Here is a 10944-nt window from a genome sequence, read left to right on the forward strand (position 1 = left end):
TCAGAGGGGCACAATTTTAATATACTTTATATAGAAATGACACTGTAGCTTTCATCTGTGTATCCAAAACCCCGATCTGGAAACTAGCATTGGCCCCTCTAGAATAAAAGATTTTAAACATCACTTCCTCCACGAAACCAGTTTCTGGTCTTCCTATTCCTCACTTGAATGTGACTCTTTCTTTCTTATGAACTTTCAAAGACAAAGAAAATTTTGTGAAGAATCCCATGCATCTAATTTACCTGATGCATGAATTCTTGCCATAAACAATATTCTTGACAGCCTCAATGTCAGAATCACAGACCTGAAGGAACCTAAATAATTAAGCTGGTACAGCCACTTCAATTCACAGGAATTCATGGAAGATGCTCAGAGAGAGAAAAGTGAAACTTGTTGAAATCGTTAATGTACCTAGGGTTAAGTCACTTGATCATTAATGGGGAGTGCAATAAAAATAATCCTATAACTTGTATTATGGTTGACAATTTTCCCCATGGGTCTCATGTTATAATTATGCGCCACTTGAAATCCTCTATATTAGATGTGAGCTCATTAATGGGAGGAACCCTATTCTAGTGTGGATCTTACATTACAACTAGTGGTCAATGGCAATGTCACAGGGGTTGGAGGGTGTCTGGGTTCCTGGATTCTAATCCTGGATCTTCCATTTGATTGCATTTACTTTGATCAACTCAATACTCTTTTGAGCTTTATTTTCCCATCCATAAAATGAAATGGTTGGAGTACTGATGTTCCATGACTATGGCAGGGGGGCAGTGGCAGAAAGATAGAGAGTTGGTGGCGAACACCTTCCTCCAACCCATACCCAGGTCTTACACAACACACATGAGGGTAAGTGACAGAAAAACAGTATCAAAAAGTAGATACCTATGACTGTTTATCAGATTACATAAGAGGCTCAATGACTTTTATTTTATTACAGCTAGAAACCTGACCTTAGGTCTACCAGCATTTTCTCTTTCCCCATTTTCTCTTCTGCTGTCTTCTTTTCAGATGTGCTTTCATTGTGTAGACCACTAAGAGGACAATGCAGGAATACGGCCAAGGAAAAACCGAGAAATAACTAGAGGAAACAATATAGTACAGTAAGGCAGAAAGGAGTGTGGTCAAGAGAAATAGCTTCTTTCAACAACAGTCTGCAGTCCTCTTCAGTACTAAAACCAGCAAAACAGACATACAACACTAGGAATGCCACTCAGAAGGCTGACACCAAATTATTTTTTTTTAAAGATATGTGTAGGCCATTTGGCAAATGATGACAAGGTCTGGTGGAAAATACTCGGCTAGAAAATCAGACAGCAGGAAAGGAGGGATGAATAAAAATACAGAAAAAGAGTTATAGAAGAAAGATGAATGGAAAAAAAAAGACAGGAGAAATTATTTTTCCTAATGAGAAACGCAACGTTTTCCACCGGACAGCTGTGACTCTTGGCTGAATAACTTACGTATCATGTGAATGAAAATGCAGGGTGGAGGGGGCAGTCCAGGAACATGTGTCTTATGTCCACTTTGTCTCTGAAGGCAATGGGTTTACTGCAGGTCTCAAGTGCACCACTGATTCACCAGACCACCCCTCAAGGAGGTAGCCATGACTGTTACATAGAGGCTGGAAAGAGTAGGAGACTGGAAGTCAGAAAACCTACATTCTGGACCAAGCTCCATTTGCCGGCCCTTCTTGATTTGTTGTAGAATCTATGAGGCCAGTGTCATCATCTGTTAAGTGACAGGGATAGATTTTTTCATGATCTTTGAGGGCCTTTCAAACTATAGCATTTTTATAATTTTAATAACTACCACTTCCACCTTTGTTAGATTACATTTCTTGAACAAAATTGCTATCCTTCCCTCCCTCACTTCTACGTCACTGCCCCAAAGCAGTTATTTGACTTGAAGATGTTCCTTTGGAGTCTCTTCCAGCTCTAAAATCTGTGACTCTAAGAAATCCACAGTTTACTTAATTCCTTAGCAATACAAAAGAACAGTCATTATGTCAAATCCAGTAAGTTTTCATTTTAGGTGAACCAATCCACCTTTCAAAATGTATCAAGTCTTGCCTATGAGGAAGTTGACATTTTATCAAGCATTTCCAAGAGAATTTCACAGTTACCCCTTTGGAGTTTATAAATGAGCAGATGATATTAGTAACAGAATCCATTTGACTCTAAGGTCTATGAAGAAAGGGAGAGAGCAGTTTATTAATTTCCTTTGTTAAAGGCTAGGAAGGAATCCCTGATTAACCAAGCTGATTAACCATGGGAAAATACTTGCAAGCAGTTGCTGCCCTCATCTAATTAATTAATTTTTTTCTTTTTTTTTTTTGCGATGGAGTCTCACTCTCGTCCAGGCTGGAGTACAGTGGCGCAGTCACAGCTCACTGCAAGCTCCGCCTCCTGGGTTCCCGCCATTCTCCTGCCTCAGCTTCCCGAATAGCTGGGACTACAGGCGCCCGCCACCTCGCCCAGCTAATTTTTTGTATTTTTAGTAGAGACGGAGTTTCACCATGTTAGCCAGGATGGTCTTGATTTCCTGACCTTGAGATCCGCCCGCCTCGGCCTCCCAATGTGCTGGGATTACAGGCGTGAGCCACTGTGCCCAGCCTCATCTAATTAAATTTTAAGCCTCTGTGGCAGGTATCACTTATAAGGGCAATGGATGACTGGTAAGGAGCTGACCAGGCTTTTAAATATGGAACAATCCCAATGAGGAACAATTGTGATTCTAATTCCTTAGTGCACAGGACCTAAAAACTAGCCAGACGAACAATCTCTCAGGTTTTCTTCCTAAGGAGTGAGACATAATAGTGACTTGTACATTTTGATGATTTAAGCACAAAAATGTGTTCAGTTGTTAAAGAGAGGGGGGAAACGCTCATCTTTTGAGGAAATAACCATTACAGCAATTTCATAACAGCTATTTCAAGAAGATATGAAATCAACCTTCTATTTGAAATAATTTGCAGATAAAATATACATATTCTACAAATAGGTAAAAAAAATTTAAATACGAGATTCAGGAAAGCATTTTTATTCTAAACTAATAAGATCTATATGATGCACTTGTCTGGGTTTTCAATTTCTTTTTAAGGCATTCGTTCTAGAAAGAGATAGCAGTTGATGAAACAGAGTAAGAGTGAGGAAGTTCCTAGAGTTTACTTTTTTTTCCCCTAGGAACCACTAATCAAATAGATTACGGTCAAGATAAAGGAAGCTTCAAGAGGACTCTAGAACCAAAACAGAACTGCCTAATGTAATTGTGTCTTTATCTTTCCCTTTCCTTTTAATCCTAATCAAATAGATTATGATCAAGATACAGGAGGTTTCAAGAGAGGCCTCTAGGACCAAAACAGAATTGCCCAATGTAATTGCGTCTGTATTTTTCCCCTTCCTTTCCATCCTAAGAAGAAAACGGAAGGTCAAATGGAACAAAGCAACAATCCAGAAACAAAAGAAGCAGGGGTAAGCTTGTTTTGAGTAGGAAAAATGAATAAATAAACAGCACTAGTTTTTATTTTTTTTTCTTTTCTTTTCTTTTCTTTCTTTTTTTCTTAAATGTCTGGGAAAAGTGGTAGAAAAAAGAAAAAAAAAACAAAACAGACCCTGTCAAACCATTCTGATTATAAAGGACACAGATAAGAAAGAAAAAATCATCCCTCATTGTTGTTTAAATTCCCAGAATTTGTATATGAACAAGGTTTACAAGTATGTCAGGGTATTCTCAAGTACAGTTTTAAGTAATAAGGAACTAAAGAGAAGAAAGGGGTGTGGGGAAAGGGGGTGAAGTTTGAACATTAGGCCAGAACTTGTTAGAGAAAATAGTGAGAAGTCAGGGAGTCAACAGTCCTGTAACGTTCTCTCCAACGTGACCATCCAGGAAGCCAAACAACTTAAAGTGAGAAAACCTCCTGCCACTGTGCAGAATCTTCCTCAACAACATTCTTCATATGCATGGAACCAAGTTATTTTCATTCAACAAACGGTACACTGAATGTCTACTGCTACCATCCCACTTTAGGTATTTGGAGGGAAGATGGTTGCCGGATGACCCAGCTCGGACCTATTGAGACCTTTATCTCTAATTTAAATCACATTTTAATGCCCCTGATGATTAATAATAATGTACCCATTTAGTTAATATCAAATCTGGGAACCTCTGCTTTAGGAGATACAAGAAATTACTAAGTAATTCTTGATTTCAAAGGCTCACATAAGTAATAGCAAAATTATCAGTTTTTTCCAAAATGAGGGTTAAAAATGAAAAATGGGCCGGGCGCGGTGGCTCAAAGCCTGTATCCCAGCACTTTGGGAGGCCGAGTGGGCGGATCACGAGGTCAGGAGATCGAGACCATCCTGTAACATGAAGACCCGCCACAAAAAAAAAAGAACTAGCCCAGTGGCGGCGCCTTGTACCCAACTCGACGCAGAACAAACCCACACCAAGCAACCCCACCACTCCAGCCTGCACAGCAACGCCCTCAAAAAAAAAAAAAAAAGAAAGAAAAACAGATGATGTACTTTTGGGAGCTGTAGATGGAGTGAAGGAAGAACTCACAGAAATAGGTGCATTCCTTAGGATATTATGATTTGAACATGTAGAAAAGGAGGAGGAAAGGTCTATTATTTTAACTAATAATAAGAATAAACATATCTCCAATGGTTACTGAGAATCAGGACCTATTCTGGGTGCTTTATATCACTCATCTCTTAAACTTAACCTAAAACAGGAAGGTAGGTCCCATTATTTCCCCATTTTGCAGATGGGAGAACTAGAGCTGAAAAATCTGATGTAATTTGCTGACAGTCACACAGATAGAGATTGGGAACATTAAAAATTAATCCCATGTCTATCCTATTCTAAAGCCTCTACACCTCCCAAGAAAGACTAAACAAGGCCAAGAGATGCAGAAGTGTCAGTCATAAGACAAAGCACTCATTGTTACCTTTGGCTGGAGGGTGGCAGAGTTGGGGAAGACAGGGCTGGGACGGTTCAGAGGGAGCCAGGCTGTGGATGCTATGGTAAACTATTTGAGCTTTATATGGTAGCAAGAGGAAGGCCACTGAAGGTTTCTGAGCGGAGAATGCAATGATAAAAGCTATATCTTACGTCTTAGGCTATGAATCATGGGTTATATCTAACAATCTTAAGTGATAAAAATCAAAAGTTTGAAGAGTCTCACCCGCCTTTAAACAAAAAGTATGGCTAGGAGCCAGGTGAAACTACTGCCTCATAGCTGTCTAGGCAAATTCCCAACATGCCAGGCCTTGAGAAAATTCAACAGAGCAAGGCTTATGAAAGATACAGTGAGTATCTGTTACCCTGCAAGACAAGGACATACTCATCCCTGGAGCTGTCCAAATCTGGCATAAGGATAGCCCTGGGGTATGCAGCATTCTCTGGGACCTGATGTGAACCCACAGGCCAGTGGGCACAGGAAAGCTATGGGAATCAGTTATTGGAAGAATCCAGACTCCTGACTCCCAGCCCTGTGCTCATTTCAACAAATCATTTGGTATGCCACTAAATATGTGACACTGAGCAAACCTCTTTACCTTTCTGTTCAACATTTAGAAACATCCCTTTCCTTATCTGTGAACCAAGAAATTGAACTCTGGGTCTCAGATTTCATGATTCTTCATCCTTCTTCCCCTCCAACATACCAGCATGAATAACCTGCTGTCATCGGAGGCCCACTCAGCAGGATTTGGGGGAGAAGCAACATCTCCTGAGAGCTTCTATAGTTGGAAAATCTCTTAGCTGAGAATAATTGTACTTTCTTAGCTTTATGAAGCATTCCAGTCCTCCCTCACTGAATTTGATCTGGTCCAGGATTATCCTTTAAAGTGCAAACTGGATCACTGATGTCAAAAGCAATTCAGCAATACAGGGCACTATGACCATATCCAGTCACATGCAGGGAGTTCCTCATCCTAACGTCAGGGAATTAATGCCCTAGAATCCAGACCTGTCAGAGCTCAAGGATGTTCTTTTATTATTTGAGAGAGTTTTTTTTTCAGTCTCAAAAGATGGTGTGTGTGCATATTCATAAGTGAAATTCCAAGGAAGTCAAGAAAAGGCTAAAATTGTGTAGTTCTTGGGGGTGGGGGGAGGGGTGCAGGGGAGAGAAAACCATGATGCATTTTTAAATGTTCACAAACTCCAACTTTCGACAATGAATTTCCAAAGGGATAAAAATATTTTCTTCCTAAGAGATTATCAATTATGTAGATCCAAGAAACTGCCAGAGAAGAGAAGTAAGGGAGAAGATGCAAGACTTGTTCTGCTCTCAGAAATATTGCTGGTAGAACTGAAATGAACACATGAAGCCACACACCTTTGAAAGAACTTCTTGAACTTCATTAATTCATCAGACAACATCCAGTAATTCACTTACAGAGTGTGACTTGTTCCTGTAATCAATTCACCACAAAAATCTGAGGTATGTTAAACCTATGGCTTCACCTTCTTTGACCTCCAACCAGGGAATGGGAGGAGAAATGACTGACAAATGCTAACATTAGCAGTGAAGCAAGCAGAATTCCAGAACAAGGGAAACCCACATATTGAGAGTTACCTCATGGTTATTTATTTTTATAGGACTGACCATGAATATGTATTCTTTCTCCAGATATGAGAAAGGAAAATATGTCCAAAATTTGTGACGGAATTAACAGCAGGACTGCTAGCCTCACATCTGAGACTCCTGGGAGGAGCAAGCTACAGGGACCACCCATGTTCTTCTCTGGGAACTAGCTTATGATAACGTCACTGTCAGACACTCAAGGATCCCTCTCTGCCTGGTGTTGACTGACTTCTGTGAGACCACCAGAAACTGTGTAAATCACTTAGAAGAAATCAGAGTTATAATTCATATATGTCTTAGCAATCAGGAGGTACAAGCAAGTAGAAGACAAGTCCTGGAAAGGATTCAGGCTTTCTCCTCATTTCTTGCCCAAGATACTAGTCCAGTGAACTCCAACACCTTAGCCAATACACAGGAGGTTAAGATTTATACTTAGTTGAAATTTCATGCACTCCACCAACAGTTGCCAATCTGAGAGACCCTTACCACATATGAGGGCAGAGATTTTGTGGGATGAGCTGCAAAAGGCATTTGGGTATTTGAACATGGTATGTACTTTCATCTCCTTAGAAATGCAGCCTGGTCCGGTTGTGCTCACGCCTGTAATCCCAGCACTATGGGAGGCCAAGATGGGTGGATCACCTGAGGTCAGAAGTTCGAGACCAGTCTGGCCAACATGGGGAAACCCAGTCTCTACTAAAAAGACACACACACACACAAATTAGCCGGGCATGATGGTGCACACCTGTAATCCCAGCTACTCAGGAAGCTGAGGCAGGAGAATTGCTTGAGCCTGGGAGGCGGAGGTTGCAATGAGCCAAGATTGCACCACTGCACTCCCGCCTGGGTGACAAGAGCAAAACTCCATCAAAAACAGAAAAGAAAAGAAAAGCAGCCTGGTCCATTGGCTAGCATGACCAACCAACCCCAAAGCTTCCACTTTTCCAATAGTTGTAGAAGAGACTTTGATATATTAACATAGAAAACCAGAAAGAGGGGTTAAGAGAGTCAATTTGAAGCAAAATTGGGTGAGTGGCAGTGGAGGCTGAAGAACTCATTCAAATTCCCTCTGCTGAAGCATCCAGAGAGATCTTCAAAGTTATGTATGTGAAAAATATGTCAGTATGCACACTATACCTCCTGTCACTAACTTTAGGTAAGTTAGGTATATAAAAATAAAACTAGAAGGAGAGGACTGATGCCGTAACGCAGTCCAATGCCTACCACCAGAAAACGGAAGCCCTCTATCAAAGGAGTAAAAGTCAACACTTAGAATAGATACTTTGACTGAGACTGCCTCAAACAGCTTGGCCTCCTCCAAGCATACTTTCTCTTTAACCTTTGATCTTTACTTTTGTGTAGGTGAAGGGGAGAAGAGAGAGAAATTTGTTTTGGAACAGGTCTTTCCATTTCACTATTTTGAAGATTCTTTTAAACTTCAGAGAAAAGGTGCAGACTACAGCATAGGAAGGATGAGAGAGGAGAGAGAAGAGAAATGGGAAGTGAGCAGGAGAAGATAACTTGTACCAGATTCAGCTTTGTCAACGCCTCCTGAATTCGTGCTGAATGGGTACTTTAACCCTCACCTTATCAGGATAGTCCTCTTTTTGAGAGAGAAGTTGACTCTGAGAAAGAGAGAAAAAGACTTGTCCAAGTTAATCAATTGTTGCGTACAGAGACAGGACCACCAGATATCTGGATTGACAAACTGAGACACATATTTAAGGACACCCAATTTGAAAGACTGAACAGAGATGACGGGGGCAGCAGGGAGGACTCAAGAGAGCATGTGAGAGCCGCAGGGTCTTTGGAGTGGAGGAGCGCTCTGTGGGTACCTTGATGTAGGCCCGCTGCAGGTAGTTGTAGGGCACTCTGCGCTGGAAGTCGCTGCGCACATCCTCGCTGACGCGGTGGCGGGATGCGGGGCCCCCGAGGCGCTGGGTCTCACAGCTGCGATAACAGCGCGCCCGCCCCAACAAGGAGCGGAAAAGGGGCAGCTCGGCTCCGGGGCCCTCGCCGAGGGGCGTGAGCGGGTGGCGCGCCGCGCAGTGGCGGGCACAGCGCGTGCGGATTTCCCGCAGGCGCCGGTGGCTGCGCAGCGCCGCTTCCAAGTCGCGCACCGCTTGCCGGTAGTCTCCGCTGTAGTAGGCGGCCGCGCCGCTGGCGTAGAGCAGGTCGAAAGGCTGCAGAGGCCCGGGCTCCAGCTCCAGCTCCCGGCGTGGGCTGTCCGGGGGGCCGCCCCACAGTGGCGGCGGCAGCAGCAGCGGCAGCAGCAGCAGCAGCGGCGCCCAGATGCGCTCCCGCATCCTCCGCCTCAGAGAGGCGCGGGACGGTTACGCTCAAGAGGGCTTCCCGGCACCTCGCCTCCGGGTCCCCTCTCCCACCTTCGCTCGGAGAAGCGCGCAGACCCCGCCGCGATCTAGCTACCCCGCGAGCCCCAGGTGACCGCCGGCGCTCCGCGTACTGAGAGGCGGAGGCAGAGCCTGGCCAGCCGCTCTTAAAGGGACGCCCACAGCTCACACGCTCCTCCTGCTGCCTGAGCCTCCGGAGCCGCTCTCCCAGGCTCCTTGCGGCAGCGGCCGGGCTGCCAGGGGCGGCACACTCCAGCGCCAGCCAGAGAGCTAGCGCCGCTTGAGGCCAGCCGGGGACGAGGCGCTTTACACGAGGGTTCCCGTCTAGTTGCACAGTGGATAGTATCAGCCTTCTTTTTGGGAAATAAAGAAAATCCAGCTTAGCAAGTTAGGGCCTTAATCGTATTAGGGAATCTGTGTATGGCCTCGCAGTTTACAGAGAGCTTCACCTTCTAACGAAGACTGGAACGCCATTTCAGACTGAATAAAACCATAGATACGATGTATACCTATGCAACAACCCTGCACATTCTGCACATGTATCCTGGAACCTAAAGTTAATAAATAAATAAATAAATAAATAAATAAATAAATAAACAAACATCACAGAGGCCCTGTAGGCCCAGGTGCGGAGGTTTGAGAAGTGATTTGCCCAAATGCATACAGCTGAGAAGCGGCAAAGGACGGACCCAACCCAGGGCCTTTAGAATCAAAGCTTACCGCTCCTCTTGGGGAAGGCCTCTCCCTTACCTTTTCGTCCCACTTTGTGTGGATGTGTGTCCGGGCATTGGATCAGGGCGCTGGGCCAGGGGAAGAACAATATATATAGCCTGCCTTTCCTGTGCAGCCGTGGTGTTACAGGGCCTAGAGAACCTTTGGAGGCAGGAGGAGCTGTACTCACATTTTGGCTCCGTCCGTTTACCAGCTGCGTGACCTTGGCAACTGAGGGCCTCAGTTTCCTTATCTGTTAAACAGCCGGACGCCTAACCGTGAAATGCTATTCAGAAATAAATTCTTGCTGTGGACCAGGTGCAGTGGCTTACCCAATACTTTGGGAGGCCAAGGGGGGGCGGGGTGGATCACCTGAGGTCAGGAGTTCGAGACCAGCCTGGCCACCATGGCGAAACCCTCTCTCTACTAAAAATACAAAAATTAGCTGGGTGTGGTGGCGCAAGCCTGCAGTCCCAGCTACTCAGGAGGCTGAAGCAGGAGAATTGCTTTAACCTCAGAGGTGAAGGTTGCAGTGAGCTGAGATTGTGCAGCCTGGGTGACAGAGTGAGACTCCGTCAGAAAAAAAAAAAAAAAAAAAAAAAGGAAAAGAGGGGAGGAGGGGGACGAGACTGGAGAGGAGAGGGAAATTCTTATTGTAAGAGTTGAACAAAGAGGCAATTTAGTATATCCCTTACCTTAAGGAATTAAGCAATGGGCATCAATCTAGGAATGGAAAAGCTGACAGAAATGGTTGCCAGATTCCAAACGACTAGTTGGAGGCTTCCTGTTCCTCCCCTTCTCCTCTATCACAAATACATTTTTAGCCAAGGTGTTCCCCTTTCGTGTTCCTTGGCTTCACACTCTCACAAAAGTATGCGTTGGACCCTGGATCCCAGCCTGCCTCCTGGAGGCATTTCTGCGGTCTTCTCGTACCTGTGAGAATCTCACCAGTCTTTCAGTCCCCGCAATGGTGAGCAGAGGGACAGGCAATGGGAAAAAGACCCATGAAAGTATCTAGTTGCTGTGATTTTTCCGAAGAAGACTTTTGTGTGGAATCACCACTATGCTGAGGGGCTTGCCAGAGAGTCATGCTCATTCCTTCATTCATTTTGTTAGGTTTGACCACTCAGGCCATGAACAGCCCTGGCTGTGTAATTCCAAGAGACACGGATGAATCAAGCTCTTTTTTTTTTTTTTTTTTTTTTTTCCACGAAACGTTACTAATTCGGCTCATATCACTGATGAAAAAGCTCCAGTTTGGAGCTGAATGTATATTGAATGCCT

At 44.1% G+C, this 10944-nt stretch overlaps 1 protein-coding gene across 1 annotated transcript in view; it reads right to left on the reverse strand.

The window, feature by feature from the left end:
• P3H2 (prolyl 3-hydroxylase 2) overlaps positions 1-9229 on the reverse strand; it is a 176513-nt gene extending 167284 nt beyond the window's left edge. The window contains exon 1 of the mRNA XM_017873434.1: positions 8434-9229. Coding sequence (XP_017728923.1) covers positions 8434-8904 — 471 coding nt within the window. The 5' untranslated portion in view covers positions 8905-9229. The remainder of the gene's footprint in view (positions 1-8433) is intronic.
• Positions 9230-10944: the final 1715 nt, after the last annotated feature.

The sequence above is a fragment of the Rhinopithecus bieti genome, unplaced genomic scaffold (genome assembly GCF_001698545.2).
Source record: "Rhinopithecus bieti isolate Rb0 unplaced genomic scaffold, ASM169854v2 scaffold_5626, whole genome shotgun sequence".
NCBI lineage: Eukaryota > Metazoa > Chordata > Mammalia > Primates > Cercopithecidae > Rhinopithecus > Rhinopithecus bieti.